Source organism: Coffea eugenioides, chromosome 9, assembly GCF_003713205.1.
Source record: "Coffea eugenioides isolate CCC68of chromosome 9, Ceug_1.0, whole genome shotgun sequence".
Classification (NCBI taxonomy): domain Eukaryota; kingdom Viridiplantae; phylum Streptophyta; class Magnoliopsida; order Gentianales; family Rubiaceae; genus Coffea; species Coffea eugenioides.
Genome location: NC_040043.1, coordinates 32,568,000 through 32,594,463, shown reverse-complemented (window position 1 = coordinate 32,594,463; position 26,464 = coordinate 32,568,000). Strand labels below are relative to the sequence as shown.

Sequence of the window (26,464 nt, the reverse complement as noted above, 5' to 3'; positions counted from 1 at the left end):
ATTCCATATATATGAATGTGTGATTGTGTATATCAAGTGTAATTATGTGAGATTATATATATCTATATATATCTTTATTGGAAGAGCGGATGAGCGCGGCATTTGAACTAGGAAAAGGGGAAAAATTTTTGGTGGAACGGTTCTGGACCAAATCTGGCCGGAAATTCGCAGTTCTTGGCCGAATTGCTTGAAAAATTTGGAAAAAAATTTGTTCAGCCACTGCCTTGAATCCGGCCGGATTGTGACGTGGCAGGTTTGGCAGCCAGGTTTGACCGGCTGTTTTCTTCCTTCTTATCTTACTTTTTGGCTGAAATATCTTCATTTTTGCTCCTTGCTTGACCGGCTGTCTTGAGTGAAAAACCAAGAAAACTCTTCATTTTCTAGCATCTATTTTTGTTCAAATCTTGAGTTTTAATCGGTGGAATTACAAACAACTCCGTACAAGTGCTAGCTACGAAGGATTAAAGGTCTTGGTGGAGTTGTTATTGAAAGGGAAGCTCTAAGTTGCTAGCTTTCTTGAGTTTTGAGGTAAGTTGGATAAGAAAGTATCTCTTGCTTTAATAATGGTTAATTGGTGATTGGTAGGGGTTAGTTATGCTATTTTGTAGAGGATTTCATGATTTTGAGTAAAGTTGGATCAATTTATGATTTATTGGGGAATTTTCTGATTTTATATGATACTTGTTGGTTAGTCATGGAATGATAGCTTGATATGGTGTAAAAATGAAGCTCTTGTATGGTAGTTGTGGTTGTTTGCGGAAAATTTCTGATTTGTGCGAAAAATTTCAGTTTTAGGGTTTTGATTTTGGGGCTTTCTCATGGTTGGTTCTTGAGCTTCCAATTGGTTGTACTTTAAGGGGGTTTAAGAGCCTCGAATATATTATATGTGATTGTGACTAATTGCTATGAGAATTGGTATTTGATGGTAGGGTGAAAGTGAAGTGGTTAAAGGGAAATGCTATCCGTTTCTTTTCTTGTAATTTGAGTGAGTTAGAGTGGATTTGAAAATGTGATTTTTGTGTTGAGTTGAACGTACTTTATTGAGAACTACATCGGTTCTCTCGAAGGGGGTTCGAGGAGCTACATCTCTATTTGAACGTATATATTTTCGCTTGGCGAATATCATGACCGTTTTACCATTTGAAAACATAATACCTCTTCAGTTTGAAATTTCAAATGTTTACTTACTCCCTTACCAAAATAAAGAGGTATGAATTAGGGTTTTCTCGGTCACGAGAAAACTACTTTCAAGTGAGCTTTTAAGTGTGAAATTAAGGTATTTTGTCCTCCTTTTTCACATGATTTTCATCAAGACACTTGTTATATAATATCTACTTGAATATATGTGGATTTTGAGCCAAACAAAAGATTCACGAAAAATCAGGAAAAAATTATTTCTTTAGCCTATCTAGCTGGATTCTGATTGGTCTTCGGTCCAAGTGTTTTCCGTTGGAATTTTCTACAACCCTTTTGAGTTTAGTTTTGTGTTTGATTTGGGAAACCCTTAATTATTTCCGTCCTCAGATCCAAATGCCCTCTTTTCACTTTTAAAGTCATCTTTATACGTTCTACTCGTAGTTAGTCGGCCTTTCTTCGATTTCACCTAATTATTTTTGCTAGATGCACTATAATATTCTCGCTTGCTTAATCTTAGGTTTCATTGGTGACTGAAGGCATTATCCGAAAGGATATTTTGGACGTTACTTTTCGTAAACAGGTGAGTGTTCCTAGTTTGTCGTATTTCTATTGATTATATGGCTTGTTGTGGATGTTTGATAATGTGTTAAGTGCTCTCAATGATTGCCAAAACGAGTTTTACTAGGCGAGTGTGTACTTTACCGCGCTCGACCTAAAGGGAATGTGAAATTTTTAATGATTCAATGATTTCAACGCTACTTGTGCATGAATGTAAGTCTTTTGGCTGAATTGGGCCCTGCCCTTCGTTACCGATCGACTCGAGCCTGAAGCGGACTCGGTCGAGCGATTTGGTGACCCTGGGTGAATGTTTGGTATACTCGAGTATTACCTCGTTGTCGGGTGGAGTCCGGTCAACGTCCGGAAGGGGGTGAAATGAAATGAATGAACGAGTGGTAATGTAAATGAAGGGTTTTACTTACAAAAATGCATTTTCAAATGATTGGAGGAATAAGGAAATGAAAGGAGAATGAATGAATGAATGGCTCCATGTGAGCACGTATCCTTTTAATGAATGTGTTATTACCGTTTTATATTGTAAATATTTCTTGAATTATCTGTTATCTATGGTTGGTGTATTAGTCTTATTGTTTGATTATATGTTTGGAACCTCACTGAGCTTCTAACTCATTCCTTTAGTTTTGTTTTCCTTAACAGGGGATGCGAGTAAGGGCGAGAGATCTATATAGACGAGTTTAGTCTAGTTCTTTTGACTTTGTAATGGTTCTCGCCCTAGCGTTTGGCACGGGTTGGGTGTTTGAAGAATTGAGAACCTTTGTATATTTCAATTTGTACTTTCTTTTGAGATAGAAATATATATAAGTTTTGCTTTAAGTTTAGGATTGTTATTATACTTGTTCTTGTGGTTTTTTCCGGTTTTACTTGTGGTATGACTGAGCCCCGGCGAGAGTTGGGTCGGCGGTCCGCCGAACCCTTTGGTTCGCCTTAGGGGAAGGTGGGGCTGTCACATGACAATGGGACGGAATTTAAATATTGTGATTTTTCAAAATTTTGTGAGCACAATGAAATTTCGCATGACTTTTCACTCGTCAGAACCCCTCAACAAAATAGTATTTTGGAAAGGAAAAATAGAACTTTTCAAGTGGCTACTAGAACTATAATTAGTGAATGTGATTTACCAAAATATTTTTGGGTTGAGACTGATGAATTGTTGTGTAATGAATTGAGTTCTTTTAAATCTATTTTGAACAAAATTTCTTATAGACTTCTTTTTAGTAAAAATCCCTTTGTTGGATATTTAGATTTTTTTGATTGTAAATATTTCATTTTGAACATCAAAGAGTATCTTGAAAAGTTTGATAAGAAAATTGATGAAGGCATTTTCTTAAATTATTGTGAAAATAAATGTGGTTATAAAATTTATAATAAAAGAATACTTGTTATAAAAGAAACTATACATGTTATTTTCGATGAGATTAATGATATTATTTCTAAGAGTATGTATGAAAATGATGATGTAGGTGTGCAACAAGGGTATGAGAACCTAACCATTAACGATATGAAAAGCACACCAATAGAGGAAAAGTCAGAAAAGAACAACTTTCAAGAAGTGGAAGAACAAGAAGAAGAGAAGAAAGATGATGAAATACCAAAAACTCTTCCAAAAGCTTAGAAATTTGCTCAACACCATCCCAACAAACTTATCATAGGTGATCCATCCAAAAGGGTAAAGATTCGTTCCTCAATTACACCTTTAGTAGATAACTTTGCATTTCATTCTCAAATTGAGTCTAAGAATGTGAATGAAATCTTGAGTGATGATAATTGGATAGTAACCATATAGGAAGAGTTCAACAAATTTGAGAGAAGGTATGGATGTTAGTTGAGGTACCTTTAGATCACGTCGTCATTGGCACAAAATGAATTTTTAAAAACTAATTAAATGACAAAAGTGAGATTGTTAGGAACAAAACTAGACTAGTAGTTAAAGGGTATGCACAAGAAAAGAGAATAGATTTTAATGAGACCTTTGTCTCCGCAACTAGATTAGAATCCATTGGAATGTTTCTTTCATATGCTTGTTTTAAAGGTTTCAAATTGTTTTAAATGGACGTTAAAAGTGCTTTTTTTAAATATTTTTTTTGGCCAAGAGTTTTATGTTGAACAACCCCTCGATTTTGAAAATGAAAAGCTTCCAAATCATGTTTTCAAACTCTCAAAGGTTTTATATGGTTTAAAACAATTTTCAAGAACTTGGCGTGAACATTTAAGTGATTTTTTTAGTTGAAAATGGTTTTAAAAAAGATAATGTGGAAACCACACTTTTTGCAAAAATATTGCATGAATGATCTCATAATTATTCAAATTTATGTAGATGATATTATATTTGGTATTACTAAGGAGTGTTTGTGCAAAAAAATTTCAAATAGTATGCTAAAAGAATTTGAGGTGAGTTCGTCTTCCTTGAGTTTCAAGTTCATCAAATTCAAGAAGGAACCTTTATTCACCAAACCAAGTACACAAAGAAAATTCTCAAAAGGTTTGAAATGAAAGATTCGAAACAAGTTGGAACCCCATATGCACATTCACCAAATTTGATAAGGATGAAAAATGTACGAAGATTGATGAAAAGCGTTATAGAGGTATGATTGATAATTTACTCTATTTAATCGCAAGTAGACTCGATATTATATTTGTCATTTGCTTGTGTGCTCATTTTCAATCATGTCCTAAAGAGTCTCATTTATTGACTTATAAACATATTTTTAGATATTTGAAAGAGACTATAAACTATGATTTATAGTATCCTAAGTGTCATAATTTTATTTTAATTGATTTTTCGAATGTCGATTTTGCCGGGTGTAGAGTAGATAGGAAAAATACTAGTGGTACATGCCATTTTCTTGATGAATGTTTAGTTTCATTGTTTAGTAAAAAGCAAAATGGTATTCCTTTGTCTACGGAGGAAGCGCAGTATATTGCCACCAATGTATGTTGTGCTCAATTATTGTGGATAAAGCATACATTACATGATTTTTGTTTAAAATTTGATTGTGTGCCTATATTTTATGATAATATTAGTTCAATCAATTTGACTAAGAATCTCATTCAACATTTTATGACCAAGCATATAAACATAAAACATCATTTCATTCGCAATTTGGGGAGGAGAAATTTATGTTAATTGTATATGTTTAAAAAACCAAATTGTTGACATTTTCACAAAAGCGTTGCCCTTGGATCAATTTGTGTATTTGAGAAACAAATTAGATATTTTTGAAAAGAAAACAGGGGATTGGACATCCTGCCCTTAATCGAACTTTCAAGAGCATATTTCTGAAAAACTTTATGTTAGCTAGTATCAGATGTTCAGTATCTATGAACGGACATCCGGATGCTTCAGTTTTTATTTATTTATTTATTTGGGTTCAGACGCTTGTGTTGGACGTTCTTTGATCGTTCGGCCCTTCGATATGCGCAAACTAGCTGTTTTAAAGAGATTCGAATAGTCATTTGTTTAAACTTCTCTTCTCTTTCGGACAAAAACTCTCAAAATCCTCTTATTCTTTTTCATCAAATTCTTGATCTCTAATTTAGTTTTGATCAAAATTGATCCAAATAAACTATTTCTTACCCTCTAAAGCTTTTTTCTCATAAAAAATGTTTTAAAAAACACTATTTTTTTTTTTGTAAAATTTCAAATCCTCCCGAAACCCTAGATTATGCAATTTCTATCTCTGAGCCAAATTCAAGACTTTTTGCACATCTAGGAAGCATCACACGCTTTCCACAACCTCATCTACATCATCTTCTGCCTTCATTTCATCAAATATATTGCAAATTCAAGGGAAATCCTCTACTGCTGCTCGTGGTACTGGGAGAGGAATTAACACTAGCCGACTAGTGAAAGAAGAACATCACATGGTCATAGATATGGTGCTCAACAACAACAGTAGCAAAAACAATATCAACAACATCATGAAGAGGAACAAAAGAGATTGCCATTGTTCATTGGCGAGGTTAAACAAAAAATCCATCTCGTGGTTCAAAAAGGTTTATTACCCAAAAATCTATCTCTATTTTAGATTTTCATAAATTCAAAATTCAATAGGTAATTGACTAATTTAAATTTAAAAAATGGAAGCATTTGCTTCACTTTCCTCATATTTTGTATCTCAAAATGGTTAGACAATTCTATGCTTCCATTAGGCAAGGTGAAACACCCTCTGATGTTGTTTCTCATGTCAATGGTGTGAATTTAAAATTTAATCCAGATGTGGTTAACCAGATTTTTAACACACAAATTGAGAAGGGTTGTAGGAGTAAAATAACCAATTTCTTCTCTTGTGAAGAGCTTCCATCTAAAGTCAATCATTTTGATAGTATCAAGTTGATGAAATATTTTAAAATCAGTTTTAAATCTCCCAATGAAGTGGATTTGAATAATCTCACTCCTATCTAACAAATTCTTTTTCTTATGATTAGAAATCTTTTGATTCCTCGATTCGGTTGTAGAATCGATGCCAATAAAATGGAGTTTTATCTATTGTACTATTTTACGGAAAGAATCTTAATTGATTTTGACTTCATTTTATGTCGTTTTATAAACAAAATTGACACTGATAGTTAGAAAAAACTTTCTCATGCCAAGTTTTTAACTTCATTTTCAAACATTTCAACATTTCTCTCCTTGGTCAACCTACTCATGAAAACTTAACTTGTTTTTTCACTAAACCATATTTTGAAAGGAAAAATATCAAAATTTTTGAATGAGAGTGGGTATATAGAGACATTGTTTCCAAAACACGTACCAAACGTGTTCACGATCCCTCCACCTCTACTACTCTTCAATCTCAACCCAAACATCATAGGATTAAGACCTTCACTCCTTCTTGTTCTCGTCCTACATCTTCTACATTCGACCTGGTTATATCCCTTCTTTTTGAACTCAAACAAAGAAACCGTCTCCTCGAGTACGATTTTTAAATGTTAATTGACTCCGGAGTAACAAATTGAATTCCTCCAAATGAAAGCTACTCTTTTGCTTCTTAGTCACAAGATGCGGATCATAGAAATAATGAGAATGAAAAAGGACCTCATGAGGACCAAGGGTATAGTAATGAAAATGATGAACATTATGAGAATTATGAGCAATAAGAACAAGGTTATAATGAGAGTCATGAGAGCCGTAATGAGGACCAAGAAGAGCCTCATGAAGAGCACCATCAAGGATATCATGAAGCAAGTCATTAGAAAGAAGCCGACACCTCCCAACCTTCTTCCAAGGCCCAAGGTGCTAGTTCTTCAAATGAAAAGGAATTCCAAAAGCATCAAGAGAATGATTCGAAAGAAGAAATAGAGGATGAGTAATTTCAACTTGTGTGAAAATGAAGGCTATCATCTCCTATAGAGTTCTAGAGCATGTAGGCATCCCTTAGGTTCATGCTCGTAGGATCTTTCATCTTTTTTTATATTTATTATCTTGATGTCTATTGGCTTTTTATTGGTTAGTTATTGAACGTTTTACTTGGAAGATGACTAATATTGGCTTATTTTTTGTTGTTTATTGCCTCTTTGAAATGTTTGTATATTCTTTCTTCATTATCTTGTGATGACAAGATTGCTGACTGGTGGATTATTATGAATTTTAAGGAGAAACTCTACCCAAATTTTTTTTATACTTTTTGCTTGATGACAAAAGGGGAGTAGTAATTATGATGATTTTGCGATGATTTGACTCTTACATGCCAAGATTGAGAGGGATTTGAATGTTTTTATATGCTCTAAGAAAGGGGGAGTTCACTCATATCAATTGCGTTAAATCTCCCAACAGTTATGCACTTTTATTTGCCAAAATCATCACTTGATTTGTCATCATCAAAAGGGGGAGATTGTTGGTTCTTGATCCTTTATTTTGATGGCAATAAACCAAAATGATGATTCTTACTAATGTCTTTTTAAGTGCTTTATGCGAAAACAAGTATACAATCAAAACAATCAAGATTGAAAGCGTTCACAGTGCACAAAAAAGGTGATCCAGAGGATCGAACGCTACAATCAGACGATGTTCACTCGTTCATACGTCCAACAAATAACAATCATATTCTTAAATGAAATATTTTGGACGCTGGACAGACATTTAGGACGTCCAATAACATCGGACACATTGATCCGACGCACAACAACAGCATCGGTCATCTGAAAAATTTGAGAAAATTATGTCTATGTTCTACCTGACTATCGGACGAAGAGGATTGAACGCAGAAGAAAACTTCGGCCGCTCGACAAGAGCTGAGTAAAGCTTTTCACCAGGCAATCGGACGCATGTTTCGGATACATATTTGGTTTCGAATGCATACTTGGTTTTGGACATATACTTGGTTTAGACATCTGAATCCTCTAATAACTAGTTTCTCCTACATTTAATGCATAATCATTGGAGGTGTTTTGGTGACAATTTTTGAGCTCTATAAATACTATCGTTCATGTCCCTATTAATAGCCCAATGCTCACCCCAAATCTATTTTCTTCTAGAGATAACTTTCCATTGTTCTTTTCTTGCCTTATCATTAGAACTAGCATAAACACATACACGCCACTGGTCCTAATTAACCTCTTAGTATTGGCAACCAAAACTCAATGGTAAAACTAGTAAATAGAACTTTTTTATTATTAAATAATTTTTTCAAAGGACAGCAAGATCCCAAGCCAAATCAATAGGATTAATAACAAATAGGTTATTAAAATTGATTGATTATTTAAAATTAGGGATAATTTTAGAAACCTCCCTTGAAGTTTACGACAATTTCACTCTCCTTCTCTAAGATTTGGAAAAATACATTGACCTCTCTTAGCAGAATAAAAGGCCCATTTACTGGCATCACCTAGTGTGAAATTACTCATATACCCCAACACATTATCTAAGATTAGAAACTAAAATATGAGAATGAAGTAATTATGGCACAAATCAACTAATTAATGGAATTATCTGTTAACAGCATGAACATTAATGTGGAATATACAAAATGGCGTGAATTTGCTACACTAATAGGCGCCATTTTGTGATTGACAAGGTTTGACATGATCACATTTCAATTAGATACAATAAAGGCTCAAGTGGAACAAAGGAAGCATAGAGGAAAGAAATTAGAAAAGAAGTCTGTTCTTGAGGAATTTTCCGCTAAAGAGATGGATGGTCTTTGTATCAGAGTACTTTTGTGAAAGTTATTAAGAAAAGAGGTACAAGAAAAGTAAAATTGGAAGTTCTTTTCTGTGCAAATTCACAAAAGGCATACCCTAAATCAGGTAAACAATCTCTACTATTCTTAATTTAATATTTAAAAGTTATAATCTTAGTTGAAAATTATGAAATTTTTCGAGATGATCGTAACTGCAATATATCTTGACTGACAATTGTTTGCAATTGATAATTGTTTTTACTAATACACCTTGACTGGAATGCATAGGGGCATTTATGGAACAAAATATTCATCTCTCTCCTGGAAGTAATTTTTTTATCATACTTTTTTAGAGATGGACTGATTTTATTACCAAATCATAAACCTCAAGAGAGATTAATGAAATTGTTGAAAACTTCAGGGAAGGTTTTTGAAATTATCCCTTAACATTATTCATAAAACTTTTTTTTTGTTTTTAGTTTACAAAAAAAAATCAAAGAAGAGGAGTGGAGTTTAACAACTTCCTTTAGCTAGAGAACTGTCAAGGTGCTCCATGTGATGGCCCCATCTTCTCCTAGGGCATACCCTAAAAGTTAGTGGACCGCTTGCCTGGCTCTCGCCAGGGCTCATTAACTAACATTAACTTCAGAGATAACATTTTCATTAAACAACTGAACATTGACTCCTAAGTACAACTCCAATCAGCTTAAAACATAAATTTGTCCAATAAAAGAAACAAAATACATGTTCTAAACATTCATTCTTAACATCACACCAAACTCAAAATAAAAGATTCAATCATCTCAAAATACAAAAGAAACTGTGATTACAATATATACACACAGTAACGGATCTTCTCAAAATAACTTCCTAATTCAATCCAATCTCTTTTCAATCTCCAACTCCTGTAAGGAAAACAAAGCTAAAAAAGTTGAGTAAAGCTCAGTGAGGTTTCCATGCAGGCAACAATCAATTAAACACTTAAACAAGTAGCAAAATTAAACAATTAAGGAAACACTTCACTGATCAATCACTTTTAAAAGGATACGGTGCTCGCATTAGAGCCACTTCAATGCACTACACACTCCACCGAACTTCTCCTTATAACCTCCAAAACAATAAACACTTCCCTCACTTAGATGGTCATATCAATATCAGTAATCTGCTACTCCATGGTAATACTCGAGCATACCAATACACTTACCCAAAGCTACCGTCCTATTCGACTAATCCTTTTGCTGGCTCGAATAATCCGTTGAACAAAGGGTTTTGGGGCCCAGTTCAGCCGGTGTGGTAAAGTACGCGCACGGCTTACAGTCATGTGCACTTACAATAACACTTGATCAATTGTCAACCTTCAAACTCAAACTAAGTCGAGTGCGATAAAGTACACTCCCGACTTAGAAGGCGAGGGACAATTGAAAACACTTTACAATAAAACACTATCATAATCACTTAAACATCACTTAACTAACACATAGGCAATTTAAGCACTCAAATGTGGAAACACTCACCGTTAAAGGTCGATTAAGCTTTGCTTTATGGGTTAAACACTTGATCACTCTCAATTCCTGAGGTAAAATACAACTACAATCATTCAGGTATTCTTAACGTGAATTCTAATAAGTTTATTTAGAGTTTTAGGATTCTCTAAACATAGTTCAACTAATCCAAGCAGTCTAGTACTCTTAAAACTCCCATTTGATTCACACTTTTAAGATTAGGAATTTTATGTTCAGCCCCAAACATAAGTTCTAAAGTTCTAAAATGTAAGGAGAGAAGTTTTAAGCATTAAAATCTCACCAATTTAAGGTTTAAGTCACTAGAAACCAAGTTCCTTAACTTATCAAACAAGATGTGAAATTCCAGCAATTCGTTCTTACATTTCTCTTCGAGATTTATCAACTCAAACAAGGGAGAAATACATGTACTCCAAATTTAAGGTCTTGCTAGGTGTTTAAACTAAGGTTAAACTATTTTCAACCCAAATTTAAAGATTAAGGCTAGTGAACTTTTCATTTCTTTCCTTTTTAAGCTAAACCAGATTCTAGTTTGCTTGTTGTTTAAATTTTGCTCAAATTCACTAGCTTTTCAAGTGCTAAAATCAATAAGATGTACATGGAAACTAGGACAAGTTGTTATAAGATGTTTTACTTAAGATTGCAGCCAATTATCATGGAATTTTTGGAATTAACACGAGAGTTTTAGCCTTCACTCTCTTGGCCAGTAAAACAGATTTTCCAGCAAAGTTACTTCAAAATTTTTAGCAAAGTTTCCATCTTTTACTTGCCTAAAATACCAAACACTCAGTTTATATTTTGTCCAACCTGAACTAAAGCAATTAACATGCAATATCAACAATAATTCCACCAAGAAGTCCCCATAAATCTGTCATCAGCTAAGATGAAATCTTCCAGCAATTTGACAGTTTAAATGTGAAACTTTCTCCACAAATTCTTCATTTTTCCACTCCAGCTCAACATGTAGAGTGTAGTTATCATGCTACGGTGTATCTTGTGCAACAATATGAAATTTACAGCCAAAGATTCAAAGGGAAAGCTGGATAAAATTCTGTTTCCTTCTCTCGGCCATGCTGAAAAATTTCAGCAGCAATCAATCTTTAAAGCAAGGAATTCCTCCAATAATCTCTCCATTTCACACTTAAATCTAACATGCATGTTAAGACTAAAGTATTATGTAATGTATTGAACCTCAATATACAAGTTTGGAACCAAAATTCATAGAGGAAGCTGGAAATTCTTCATCTCTCTGTCTCGACCAAAGCTAAGAAACTCCAGCAGCTTTCTTTCAACATTTCAAGCCAAATCTATCAAAGATGAACATATTTCATGCATTCCTAGCATAATTCTCCAAAGAAAATTCTGGTAACAAGCTGCAACTTCAGCTCCACTCTCTCGGCCATCACAGAGTTTTCTTGCAGCTCTTAATCAGTCATTAAACAGAATTTTTCCTCAGCCAAAACTCATTTTTCCTAGCCAAAACTTTACATGCAACAGTCATGATTAAAAGCAATGGAAGATTGAAGGGTATTGCTGCAAATTTTACCTCCCTTTCCTCCCAAAATCTGAAATTGCAGACTGCGCCTTGGTTTCTACTTCGGTTCCTCAAGGTCTGCACCCACTCTCCCTCCCGTTCCCCTTTCCTTTCTTTTCTTGATTATGATTAGCAGGTGGTGAAGTTATCCAAATCTTTCCTTCACTCTCGCTTCTACTCTCAGTTTTTAAGGTTGGAGATAATAACTTAGCTCTCAGTTTCTTTCTTTTGCTTTCCACAATCTGATGCTAAATGATTCCACCGAATTATCCCTTTGTTGTGTTTGATGTCTAGCTAAATGATCAATTCGGTTGCATGGTTATTTATTCAAGTATTGAGGTTATAATGGTCTTTTAACATTAAAGTATTTATTTGCTAAGGAGTTGGAATCTTATCATCTTCAAATATTGCCTCCAACTTTAGTTTATTCCAATTTACATATCCCCTATAAGAATTTTTCTCACACCATCCTAGGGTATTTCCATATTCTTAATTTACAAGAAATTAATTAGACATTTAATTGAATCAACTGTATGGTATATGCAATACTTTTGATATATTTATTTGATTACTAAAATTTTCTACACCTTCCTATTATTTTGTTTATTATTTTTTTTCTAAATTTTCAATTTTATAGGAGTTCAATTATGCATTTAGTTTAACCCTTTATTTGTTATATATAATATTTCTAATATCAAAGTAAATAAATGAAATAAATTCAGGGCACACACATAATTTTCTTGGGTTCTCACATCGTAACATCTCGCAGTTCCACACCATAGCTCTTATTAAGGATTAGGAACCCCATTCGGGGAGGGCTCCACCACCTAAGTTCTAGTCAATTAGTTTTCAATTTTGTTGGAAATTCAAGTGTTTTTCCACATAAAGTTTGAAGGAAATGGAACCATAATTTCTTACTTCAGGTAAAATATAAAACCCGCATATTACCTAAGCAACACCTGCCCTACGACGTGGAATAAAAACAACTGACTCAAGAGTACCATAATACCATCATGGCATTATTGTTTTAAGATATTGATGTTTCCAAATTCATTTATGTTAATGTATCATTGTACATTGTATACTTGGACAACAAAAATGGACAAATAAAATTAATGAATTGGGGTGGGGTGCAAAAAGAAGCAAAAAACATGGGCATGTAAGAATGCTTTAGACCACTATTTGAGGTTTAAATAAATAAAAAATAAGTGTTTTAGAAATGAGAAAACTTGAAGGAGTGAAGAAGGACAAAAAGCAAAAAAAAAAAAAGAAGAAACAATGGGAACATTATTTTGAGTACTCATACACAATAAACATCACAATGAAAATTTATCAATGGAAGTGGATATCATAACTAGGAAGTTGGGAAAACCTTATGTTTACTTTATCCCGAACAAATTTTATTAGCTAAAGGTTTCTCTTCCCTCTCAACAGCATATATAAGACTGACATTATCATCATAATCATGAATTGGTTAAAAATTGGCATTACTATAAAAGTAGAAAGTACGTCTAATGCATGCATACGACATAACTATAGATTTAGTAATTTACTTACCTCCAACTAATTGACAAAAAAATAACCTCTAACTGATTTAATTACTCCACATCACATTGTTTGGTGTGTGGTTATAGTCCAATCAATATTTTAAAATTATATGATTACATACAACTTCTACTTATTACCTAAAGATGAAACCAGACAAAGGACAAAGCCCAAGGGGAAAGGGTGCATAGGCTGGTGCTGTACCCATAATTGTTATTGAATAATGAACAATTGGCCCCTTTATAGGTGTCAGACGGGACAACTGACTAACCAACTACTATTGGACTATGTATTTAACCTTTAATAAAACTTTTTCCTTTCATTTTACTTGTTGATAAAAAATATCTATTTTTAGATGAAATTTGCACTACTAGTTCAAACACTAACATTATAGGCTGGAGGCTAATCAAATTGAAGAAAGGTGAATTATTTTTTATGACTACACAGAGTTTGGTGGCCCAATTATACTGGTTAGCTACAAGATCGCGATTGTTATTCGTGTATCTCTAATTTTAAGGGTAAAATTAGGGGTGCAAATGAGCCGAGTCAAATCGAATTTTGAACTTATCGAGTCGAGTTAGGCTTGTTTATACGCAAGCTCGAGTTCGAGCTCGAGTTCGTCGAGTTTGAAAGATGAAGCTCGAGCTCGACTCGACATAGAAAAAGAAGTACTCGAGATCGACTCAATTATAGCTCGCGAGCTTAGCTCGATTTTGGCTCGTGAGTAGCTCGCCACATCAGCTCGAATTTTGCACGATTTTTTGGCTCGTGATGAGCTCGAAGTCAGCTCGAATTTCAAGCTCGTTTGGAGCTCGAGCTTAAGCTCGATATCAGCTTGACTTTCTGGAAATTTAGGCAAGAAAATAGCATTTTTATCCGCATATTTTTGGTAAAATTTGACCATAATAACAGCAATTTTCACATATTCTTGATCCTGAGGCCTACAAATTATCCACTAATACAATCATAAACATATAATACATAAAAATCTAAATGTTCAACACTTGAAATGTTTAGTCACCAACAAATTTCAAATATAAATAGTGTCTTCAGCACTTCATCATCAAGCCGGGCTGTAATTATGCTCTTCAACCCTAATTAAATTAAGAAGCAAAAGAAACCAGCAAATGAGCTGCCCAAAAAGAAAAAAGAAAGAAAGAAAAACAGCAGCCAAAAAAATGTCAAAAAATCAGACTACTGATTGAGAAATTGAACACAAAAAATCAGCAAAAATATAGCTTTAAACACAGCTAAAAATTAGCCATAAAAAGGGACCAAACAACAACCAAAAATTGCCCATATCAACCATAATGAAACAACAATAAAGACTAACAATGCTTGTTCTTTAACATATGCAATGAGAATGCCCCTTGTATGAATGGTCCTTGGATTCTTATTTTTAATAATCTGATGTATGGAACAATTATCCCGGGTCGGCATTTTATTAAAGCCACATGGTTTAATATTAGAAAAGGAGAACAGCAAATGATCTAGCCCAAAGATCACGAAGCTGGTTGCCCATTTTGTAAACGAGGATTCCCTGAGCATAGGGCAATTGGGCTTCACCATTCTCTTTTTTTTTTTTCCTGGCAAACCCATACCACCTACTGCAAGTGTATGACAGTATGAGGAGATACAAGAAGGAAGAGGTATCGTTCCAAGAAGGAAGAGGTAAGACGACGCAGGACAATTGGTGGGATGGCTTGCAACACCTTTATGATTTAGAGTAAGTTTTTATCCATAGATCTAAAGCTTTGAATGATAAAGCTTTGAAAAGAGGGAGCTGCCGAGCTGGGGAAGAAAGAAAACAGAAAAGGAAAAGAAAGAGAAGCTGAGTACAAACATGCAAAAGCTGGGTTTTGACCGTTGGAACTTGGGTGAAATGAAGTCGGGTCAATGACTCAGGCTTCTCAAGCTCCCTCAACTGAGACTCAAGAGCAGTCAAGTGTCGGCAGTGGACTGATCTGAGGATGTTGGACACGGCGGGGAGTGGTGGAGATGGCCTCAGTGGTTTTGACCCATGTAGCTTCAGCTGGCGGAAATTTAGGAGGTTGCGGAAGTGGAGCTGGCGGAAGTGGTGGAAGTGGAGCTGGGGGAAATGGTGGTGGCGGAAGTGGGAATTTGGAGTTTGAGAGTTGGGAGTCGGCAGAGGAAGTGAGGATTTAGGAATTAGGTAAAGTGATAGAGAAAGTGAGAACCAGTCAAATAGAAGACGTTGTAAATTTTAATTGATATAAAGGTATTTTTATAATTTCACATTTACTCGAGTTTATCGAACGGCTCGTCGAGCTATCGAGCCTATGAAATAAAGGCTCGTGCTCGACTCGTTTGTATTAACGAGCGGCTCGAGCGAGCCGCTCGTGAGCAGCTCGGATCGTCAGCAAGCCTAGGTAAAATAAAGTAAACCTCCCTGTGATTTGTCTAATGTACACGAACCCCTCATTGTTTAAAAATGCCCACATAATCCTCTTGTACTTTGTACTTCCTTAGGAAATGGATGGAAATCATTTAATTTAACAAAGAGTGAGTGGTAGACGCTTGACAAGCAAATTGTGATAGCATTGCATGAAAGGTAATTTGGTAAATCTACATTTCTCTTTTTTTTCATTTTTTCGCCTCTCTCTTTTTATTTCTTTTCTTTTCTTTTTCTTTATTTTCTTCTTCTTGATCTTCTTTTCTTCTTCTTCTTCTTCTTTTTTTTCCCTACATTTGTTCATCTTTTCTTCCACCACCATCCTAGTGGGCTGAACTTATTGAAGCCGAAAGAGTAAGCAGTATAGCAACAAAATTAGAAGCTTCAATTCTGCATTTACTCTGAAGACAAGATACATAAAATTTTCCATGACTCATGGATTTCAATATGATTGAAATCAGTGAGGTATTAAGGATAGGGGAAATTTTTTTCAAAAACCATTAGCAACCCAAGAGACATAAATGGACAAGTAAAAGGGGAAAAAGTGAAGGAAAAATAATGGTGATTTTCCACTGAATATCCTACCCATGGTGGTGGTGGTTTTGATCACCGTTACTACCACTACTACATTGAGAATTGAGATCCAAAAACCCTATATCTTCTCCATCTCCTCCTTCGAATCTCTCAATCATGCTAGTGAAAGTGTCCAAAATTTTTAGATTTTCTAAGCAACGAGATTCACCTAGATTCTAGAGCTACTATAGTAGGTTTTGCCGATGACAAAAAGGAAGTGAAGGTGTTTGCTGGATCGAATAAAGGAAGAAAAGAAAAGAAAAATGGAATAGAAAAGCAAAATAAAAAATGAGAAATGAAGGGGAAAAGAAAAGGAGTGAAGTATATGTTCTGGTCGATGATAAAGGTTGGAGAAGATGACATCTTTTTAAACTTTTAATTTAGACTCTCAATTTAACTTTTTGTTCTCAAATGAATTAAGAAAGTAAAATTTCAAGTTGACCTAAATTAACTACTGGTACAATTAATACATCAAGATTGCAAAAAAATCCTCTCTCTAGTAGGGGCCCTTTCTCTCTCTAAAAAGAGAGCATCTCTTCCCTGGGTGGAAGCTTTTCAATGTTCATAAAGGTTCAATCTTTTTCACTTTTTAGCAATCTCCAAGTACTAATCCAGCAAGCGTTCACGAATTATTGTCGGATTCTATTATTAGTAAGTGGGAGCTAAAGAGTCACTGTTCTCACAAAGTGACTTTGGTTCAGAGGTTGTGGACCAGATCTGTCAAACCATTCTCAACAATCATACACCAAACCAAGCATGAAGGAGCAGTATTCATGGAGTGACTACGACAGCAGATAGGTAAGGTTATTGCCATTGTCTCTTCTTGCCTTGTCTGGTAGTTTAGGTGCATTAGCAGTAGGTGCATTGTGCTCTGTTTTTCCTTTTTCTGTTGCCTACCAGATAGACATTTACCTAGAGAAAAGCATATTTTCTTCGATTTTCCTCTGGAAATTACCGGGTTTTCGTTGAGATTATTGGTGTGAGAGTGAGAGGTATACCAGTAGTACACTGTGTTAAGTCTCATGGCTGAGGATATTACTGACATTCTGAGAAGCTTTACACTTTCGAGCAAGGAGTTACAAATAACAGAAGTGGGAAGAGAGGAGCTATCTTCAGGTATAACAGAATGTCAAAGCAGTTTGATAGGGAAGATTGTGGGTGAGAAAGTAGCCAATTATACGGGGGTTAAGAATTTCGTTACCACAGCTTGGGGGTACCCTAAAGATCTGACAGTGTCGGAACTCGGCCCAAATCTGTTCCAATTTTTTATGCCTACGAAAAGTGATCGGGAACGTATTGCTAAGGGAGGCCCTTGGATATTGGATAATCAAATCATGGTTGTTAACAGGTGGTACAAGGGGATTGAGGAGGATGACAAAGCTTTTAACTTGGCACCCCTTTGGGTGCAAGTATGGAACCTCCCTGTTCACTGGATTTCAAAGGATGTTGGCAAGAAGATTGGCTCTGTTTTCAATCAGGTTAGGGATGTCATTATACCACAAACAGGGGGAAAAGAAGGAAGGCATATTAAGATAGCGGCACTGGTGGACATTGACCAACCTCTTCTGCGAGGGACAACAATTAAAGTGGCAGGAGGAGTTAAATGGGTGAATTTCAAGTACGAGCGTTGCCCAGATTTTTGTTACAGCTGTGGAAGAATCGGACACAGTGAGAGATCATGTGGAATGATATTGGGTGGGAGCGAAAGGAAAAAGGATAACCAATATGGTATTTGGATGAGGGCAGGGAATGCAAATGGAAAGCTGTATCCGCAGAACAATCAAACAGGAGTTATATTTAACCCCCAACGACATCACTGGGGGTACCAGGATGGGAATTGGGTAGATAAGGAGAGGGGGGTCAACATGGGCAGTGATGATTCTAGAGGATTAGATGAGGTACCTGCGAGAGTAACTCAGCAACAGGATCAACAAACTAATCCTGCAGAGACTTTGCCTGAAGCAAGTATAGATATCACACCCTCCTCAATCTTGGAGGGAGTTGATGAAGCTACCACTTCTAAAATTTCTCACGAAGGGGGAATGAATCAGCTCGTGGACGTGAAGGTTGGGATGGAACAGGATATAGGGTGTATTCAGAAGGAGAAGGGACTCCAGAAGGTTTCGCAGCCTGGACTCGAGGAGGAAAAAAATGAGGTAACACTCATGCAAGTCGATGTGGGCAGTACAGATAGGAAGCAAGTGGTAGTTCACAAGCAGACCAAAAGGATTCAAAGGTCTCTGAGGTCACCCATCATAAGGAGACAAACGGTTAAAGGAATAAGTATCAACTTGGGGGAATTGACAGACCAAGGGAAAAGGAAAAGCAATGAACTGGATGAGATTATGGAGAATGTTGAGCCTGATATTCATATTTTGAAAAGATCTAAGAGGGATGTTTCTGGGGGTTTAGAGCAGAATGTTTTTGATGGCGAAGGGTCCATGCCTATTTGGGCCCCGGAGGGTAAATGAGAGTTCAGGTGTGGAATTGTCAAGGAGTGGGGAGCCCCTTGACAATTCCCCAGCTGAAGGAGGTGAATAACCTCTTCTCTCCAAGCATGGTGTTTCTAAGTGAGACTAAAAATAGGACAATTTATATGGAAAAGGTGAAAAACGTTTTAAGATTTGATGAGATGGTTGTTGTTGAAGCAATGAACAAGGCAGGTGGGCTCGCCCTACTTTGGAAAGAGGAAGTAAAGGTTCTTCAGGTATTGAAGACTGCATTCACCATAGAGGCGCATGTGGTGGATTTGGAAAATAATTCTGATTGGTGGTTTGTCGGCATTTATGCGAGTTGCGACAATCACATTAGGAAACAACAGTGGAATGTCATTGAAAGAAGGAAATCACTGTGGGGAGAAAGATGGCTCTTAGCTGGTGACTTTAATGATATCATCTCCAACGAAGAGAAATGGGGTGGTATTTGCAGACAGGAAACAAGTTTTCAGGATTTCAAACAATTCATTAATGGAAATCAACTTATGGATATTGGATTCACTGGACATCCATGGACTTGGTGTAACAAATGGGAGGATACGGGGGAGATCAAACAGCGATTAGATAGGGGTCTTTGTAGTTTCTCTTGGTCACAGGTTTATGAGAACGTAGTGTGCAGACATATAGATTATTATGCATCTGACCACAGCATTTTGATCATAGACACTAAGCCGAACTCTAGTCGGCGGCGTAAAAGATTTCACTTTGACAAGAGATGGCTACAAAGAGCAGACATTGGGGATGTGATCAGGGAGGCGTGGCAGCAGGAGACTCAAGGATCTAGGATGTATCAAGTTACTAGCAAGATAAAAAACTGTCGTCTAGCTCTCAGTAAATGGAAGAACAGGTTCCAAACAAACTCTAGGCAGAAGATAGAGAATATTCAATTTCAATTGAGTGAGCTGAAAAACTCAACAGGGAGCACCAGAAATAGTTTTAAGGCATCTCTAATGAGACAATTGAAGGACGCATACCAAGAGGAAGAACAATACTGGCAGCAGAAATCAAGGATCCAATGGCTCAGGGAGGGAGATAAAAATACAAGATATTTCCATGCCTTGGTTCAAGGTCGGCGAAGGCGAAATAGGCTGAACAAATTACAGCGAGACAATGGTACATGGACTGAAGGTGAGGAGGATCTGTGCAAAGAAATTGAGGACTATTACAGGAATCTTCTGAATGGGAATGAGGGAGGGGACTTAACTGAAGTACTGGATGGTATACCACACTCTATCACGGATGAAATGAATGAAAACTTGCTAAAACCAGTTTTGGAAGACGAAATTAAATCTGTTGTTTTCTCTATGAATCCGGACAAAGCTCCTAGGATTGATGGTATGTCACCTTTATTCTTTCAAAAATTCTGGACTACCATCAAACAAGATGTGGTAAATGCCATCCAAACTTTTTTCCATACTGGTCACCTTTTAAAGAGTGTTAATCACACAGTGATTACTCTTATTCCCAAAGTACTAAATCGTACATCCTTGAAGCAGTTTAGACCCATTAGTCTCTGTACTACCATGTACAAGATCATAGCTAAAATTTTAGCCAATAGGATTAAAAGTGTCTTGCATTGTTGCATTTGCAAAAATCAATCTGCTTTCATTCCTGGTAGGCAAATTCTTGACAACATTATGGTTTCTCATGAATATTTGCATTATCTAAAAAACATGCGACATGGCAAGGAGGGGTTTATGGCAGTTAAGCTTGACATGTCTAAAGCCTACGACCGTGTGGAGTGGAGCTTTTTGGAAGCAATGATGCACAAGATGGGATTTCACAGTACATGGATAAATTGGATAATGCAGTGCCTAAGTTCTATTTCCTTCTCTTTTAATATTAATGGGGAGGTTAAAGGGTATGTCATCCCCAAGAGAGGAATTAGACAAGGGGACCCTCTATCCCCTTATCTATTTCTAATTTGTTCAGAGGGCTTATCCAACCTGCTTAGGAAGGCTACGGCTAATAGGATGTTGTCAGGGATGAATATAAGCAGAAGGGGACCTAGTATAACTCACCTTTTCTTCGCGGATGATTCCTTAATTTTTTGCAAAGCAAATCAGGATCAAGCAAAGGAGTTAATGAGAGTGCTGTATGTCTATGGCTTGGCATCTGGTCAAGTGATTAACCTGGAAAAGTCCTCCATTCTATTCAGCAAGAACGTGCAGCCAGGTTTGATGCTTCAGATTTGCCGAACCATGGGGAATATGCAAAGAGTCTGTCAAGGCAAGTACCTCGGATTACCAATGGTAGTTTCGAGAACAAAACAACAGCTTTTTGGTTTTGTTAAGTCGAACATACAACAGAGAGTGCTCCAGTGGAAGAACAGGTTTCTAAGTACGGCAGGCAAGGAAATATTACTTAAATCAGTGGCTCAAGCTATGCCTACTTATACTATGTCATGCTTCAAGGTGCCATCCAGATTGTGCAAGGAAATCAGTTCACTCATGTCAAACTTTTGGTGGGGAGACATCAATGGAAAAAATAAAATTCATTGGTGTTCCTGGAGAAAGATCACTCAGGAGAAGGACAAGGGGGGTTTAGGATTCAAGGATTTGGAGGCCTTTAACACTGCATTACTTGGTAAACAGGTTTGGCGTTTGATTACTCAACCCAACCTGTTAGTTAGCCAAGTAATGCGGTCTAAGTACTACTCCAGAACTTCAATATTCAGGTGTAAAGTCCCCAATAATGCCTCATGGTTATGGAGAAGTCTGATGAGCGCGAGACACGTGGTGGAACAAGGCACTAGAAGACGGATTGGTAATGGAAAGAATACACATATCTGGGAAGATAGCTGGCTTTCGGACACAATAAATGGGAGAGTAACTACTTGCAGAGTGATAGGATGCATTTTAGTGGGTATTTTGGGCATTATTGCACAATTAATTGACTAAATATTCTCCTTAATTGGGTGGATTATACTGATATTTTGTTTTGGGCGCTAATTGCAGGAAGGGATGCTGAAAAGTGCTTAAATTCAACTTTTAGAAGATTCATCGCACGTGGGGCCCGCTTGAGAGATGAAGAAATCTAATTGTAATAGGTTTTATTTTAATTTTATTTTTATTGGAGGAAGTCTTGTTTTAATTGGGGAAAAATCCCTTCCCGAAAATGTCGGACACAAACGGAGGGAAGTATTTAGACTTCCGTAGGGAGGCTTAGGTGAATAATTCCCTTCTTACGTTTTGCTTTAGAGTTTTTTCTTGGCTCTGGAATGAGACTAGAGAGCCGCAGCTTTGTAGAAAGAAAGGCAGCAGACAATAGCCACTTTTGTTGACTTTGGGGATGCCTGTGAGCTTTTCATTTGTTTTGACCAAATTGAGAAATCAAACAATCTTCCAATCTCTCGTATGATTCTTGTGTGGGAAAAGAAAGAAGGCTTAAAGGCTAGCCGCAATTGTGGACCTACCAACTGTTTGTCAATTTGGCTTTGACCGAAGTATAGATAGTGCCTACGCATCGTACGTTTAGCCGCGAAAGGCAATCGAGAGCAATTATAATCAATTGGTCCCTTTCCCGTCGTGGGTTCTGCTGAATTGGACGAGAATCGAGACCAAAGCATCGATGGCCTTTCCCTACCTTGTACGCACGGCCTGTTCACTAATGGGGAACTAAACCCCTAATTCTAGTCAAGGGGGCAACTGACGAATTGGTTCACCGATTACTGTGAGATCTAAGCCGTTGTTAATTATTTTCTCCGTTTATTGGTATTTATATACTCCCTGCTCTTAATTGTTATAGTTCTTATGTATGATTGATTAGTGCGCAATAATTAATTATTCATAGAGACTATTTTGCTAAATAGGGGTAATTGAATCCGTAATTGTTCGTTACCTCTATCCCAGTAGCAACTGGTATAATTGGGTTTATGTCAGGGGAATATATGATCTAACTTAAATAAACCCTCGTAGCGTGTTTATTGGTTAGGATTGGGCCTTTCTAATTATTAATGCAATCTGGAAATTAAATCCTACGGTCGTACCTAGGGTTGTTTTTGGGTTAGAGAAATAGCTAACGGTCGTACCTTAGCTATCGATAAATTACGGAAGGGTTGGTTGTTTAGCGCATGCGAGACAACTATAACCAATTTATCAGTGAATGTTGGAATTATATTTGAATCAATGATCAGTTGCATGAACCATTTCTGAAGTGCACCCTTGGCTAGAGTTTCTCTTAGTTATTTCTTTTAATAAATTATTTTCTGCATTTAATTTGTTCAGTTGGCATTTGATACCAAAACCCCCCCATTAATCTTGATTTGAAAAGAAACAAATATCTCTCCAGTCCCTGAGGAGACGACCCTGCTTACCACTGTCTACTAGTTAGGAAATTCAGTTAAAGAATTAATTCAGGTATATCGGATTAAGCAAACTCTTCGGGAACATGGTGAATCAAGTAACCCATTGCACACCTAGAGTCCCTGCTCCAGTACTCGAATTGATTACTGACTGATTTAGGTGGTAGTTAGGTTTTATTTATTATTATTGAACAGGTTCGGCACCTGTCAATTTTTGGCGCCGTTGCCGGGGACTGGCGTCTGAATTATTTGTTTCTTTTTGAATTCAGTTTTTTTTTATTTATTTTGTTTTATTTTATTTTTCTTGGTATTTTTGCTAGTTTATGCCCCGTTCTTCTCGCACAGGTGAATTGATATACGATCCTGAGGTTGAGAAGGCAGCGCGTAGGCGAAGACAAGAAATCAAGAGACGAAAAGAAGGGCACTTATCTTTTGCAAACGAGTCAGTAGAAAACGAATTTAGCATGGCCAACACCCAGACATTAAGGGAGCTGGCTACCCCAGACCTGACTCATCAGCCCTTGTGCATCACGTTCCCAACTCTGGCTGAAAATACCTCTTTCGAGCTGAAATCGGGGTTGATTCAGCTCCTGCCTTCGTTCCATGGTCTCTCTGGCGAAGAACCCCACAAACATGTCAAGGAATTCGAAATAGTTTGCTCTAGCATGAAGCCTCCTGGGGTCACTGAGGAGCAAATAAGACTGAGAGCCTTCCCCTTCTCTCTCAAGGATGCAGCGAAGGATTGGTTATACTACCTGCCTGCAGGTAGTATCACCACGTGGGCATAATTGAAAAAGAAGTTCCTGGAGAAATTTTTCCCCGCGTCCCGGGCTGCAAGTTTGAGGAAGGAGATTTGCAGCATCAAGCAGTACTCCGGGGAGTCATTGTACGATTTTTGGGAAAGGTTCAACAAGTTGTGCGCTAGATGCCCACAGCATCAGATTAGTGAACAACTGTTGATCCAGTACTTCTATGAGGGACTCCAGTCAACTGACAGGAGTATTATTGACGCTGCGAGTGGAGGAGCCCTGGCGAACAAGACACCGAGGGAAGCATGGGACCTTATTGAAGCCATGGCAGAAAACTCTCAGCAGTTCGGCTTCCGTGAGAGCAATCCTACCCGTAGAATCAATGAGGCAGAGACGTCATCCATCCAGCAGCAACTGTCAGAGTTGACGTCTGCTGTCAGGCAATTGGCCATGAGAGACACACCGCGAGCGAAGGTGTGTGGAATCTGTACTAGCATGGACCACTGCACGGATTCGTGCCCCATTCTGCAAGAGGACGGGGCGGAACAGGTAAATATGGCCGGAGGCGTGCCCGCGCCCCGCAGGCAGTATGACCCGTATTCCAACACATACAACTCCGGTTGGAGAGACCATCCCAATCTAAGTTATGGGAACAGGCAACAAGGTTCATTCCCGAATCGTCCACCAGGATTCCACCAGCCTTGGCAACCAAAATCTCAACCCTCATCCTCCAATTCAGGAAGCTCCTTGGAAGACCTAGTCAAAAGCCTGGCCACAACTACTACTCAGCTTCATCAGGAGATCAAAGCGGACAAGAAGGACCAAGAAGCTCGGATAAGCCAACTGGCAACCGCTATTAACCGTTTGGAGTCCCACGTTTATGGGAAACTGCCATCGCAGCCCGAGGTGAATCCCAAGAATGTAAGTGCTATGACGCTGAGGAGTGGCAAGGAGCTGGAAGGGCCTAAAGTGAAAAATTCAAAAAGCAAAAGCGAGGAGGAGATAGAAAAGGAAATTGAGGGGGAATGGCGTATTCGCAAGGATCCTAAGGTAACCTTCATTTCTCCGTCCACTATTAAATCTAACTTACCTCCTTTTCCTTGCAGGCTGGAGAAGACAATAAAGGTAGAAAGGGAAAAAGAAATCCTGGATGTGTTCCGCAAAGTTCAAGTAAACATCCCCCTATTGGACGTGATCAAGCAGGTACCCAAATACGCAAAGTTCTTAAAAGACTTGTGCGTTAACAAAAGAAAGCTAAGGGGTGATGAGAGAGTGATTGTAGGAGAGAATGTATCAGCTGTACTTCAAAGGAAACTTCCACCCAAATGCGGGGATCCAGGTATGTTTACTATTCCCTGTAAAATTGGACATTCTAGTATCAAAAATGCCATGATAGATTTAGGAGCTTCTATTAATGTGATGCCTAAGTCAATCTATGATTCTCTAAATTTAGGACCATTAAAAGAAACGGGGATAATAATTCAATTGACTGATCGTACATGTGCTTATCCGGATGGGATAATTGAGGATGTTTTAGTGCAAGTAGATGGATTAATTTTTCCTGCTGATTTTTATGTGCTTTACATGGATGATAGAAGTGCCCCAAATCCATCACCCATTATATTAGGAAGACCATTTTTGAGTACTGCCCAGACTAAAATTGATGTTAGTAAGGGTACTCTCACGATGGAATTTGATGGAGAAATAGTCCACTTTAATATCTTTGATACAATGAAACATCCTGTTAACTCTCAGTCTGTGTTTGCTATCTATGCCACTAATCCCTCTGTGCAAGAATTTTCTAAGTTTGCTTGTAGGGGTAAATTCAAGGTTGCTGCGAACAAGTCCTATAGATGAAAGCAATTCACGAGGTGAAAATGGAGAGAAAATTTAGGGAAAAGGTTGCACTCAATGGCCACGTGGATCCCGGAGGAAGGCCACCAATTACAAGAAAAATTCAATTACATCCAGACTAAAGAGTGGTGCTATGTCTAGCCAAAGACATTAAAGAAAGGCGCTACTTGGGAGGCAACCCAAGACTATTTGTTTCAGTTTTCATGCATTTTTGAAGTTTTAGTTAAGTGTTAGTGTCAATTAATAGTTTGATGTTTGGTGGCAGGAAATTAGTAGTTAAGCGTGCCCACGCCAGGTGGTCACGCCTGAGGGAAGGAATTTTCGTTCAGGTTCTGCGGACTCCATAGCAGTTAGACGTGCCCACGCCAAGTGGTCACGCCTGATGGAAGGAATTTTCGTTCAGATTCTGCGGACTCCATAGCAGTTAGACGTGCCCACGCCAGGTAGTCATGCCTGAGGGGAAGAACTTTTCGTTCAGGATCTGCGGACTCTATGGCAGTTGAGCGCGCCCACGCTAGGTGGTCACGCTAAAAAAAAAAAAAAAAAGGGCCGAAAAGACGAAATTGCCCTTATTGAAAAAGAAGGAAAAAATCGTAGCCCTACTTCTTCTTTTCTTCCTTTTTCTTTCTTTCTTCCTTCTTCTT

At 37.3% G+C, this 26,464-nt stretch overlaps 1 protein-coding gene across 1 annotated transcript; it reads left to right on the top strand.

Annotated features, from left to right (window-relative positions):
* The first annotated feature begins 23,681 nt into the window (after positions 1-23,681).
* Positions 23,682-25,823, top strand: LOC113782441. The gene is made up of 5 exons (XM_027328332.1): positions 23,682-23,962; positions 24,056-24,928; positions 25,073-25,305; positions 25,420-25,508; positions 25,722-25,823. Exons 1-5 carry the CDS (start codon positions 23,682-23,684, stop codon positions 25,821-25,823), a joined length of 1,578 nt encoding a protein of 525 aa, XP_027184133.1.
* The last annotated feature ends 641 nt before the right edge of the window (positions 25,824-26,464 follow it).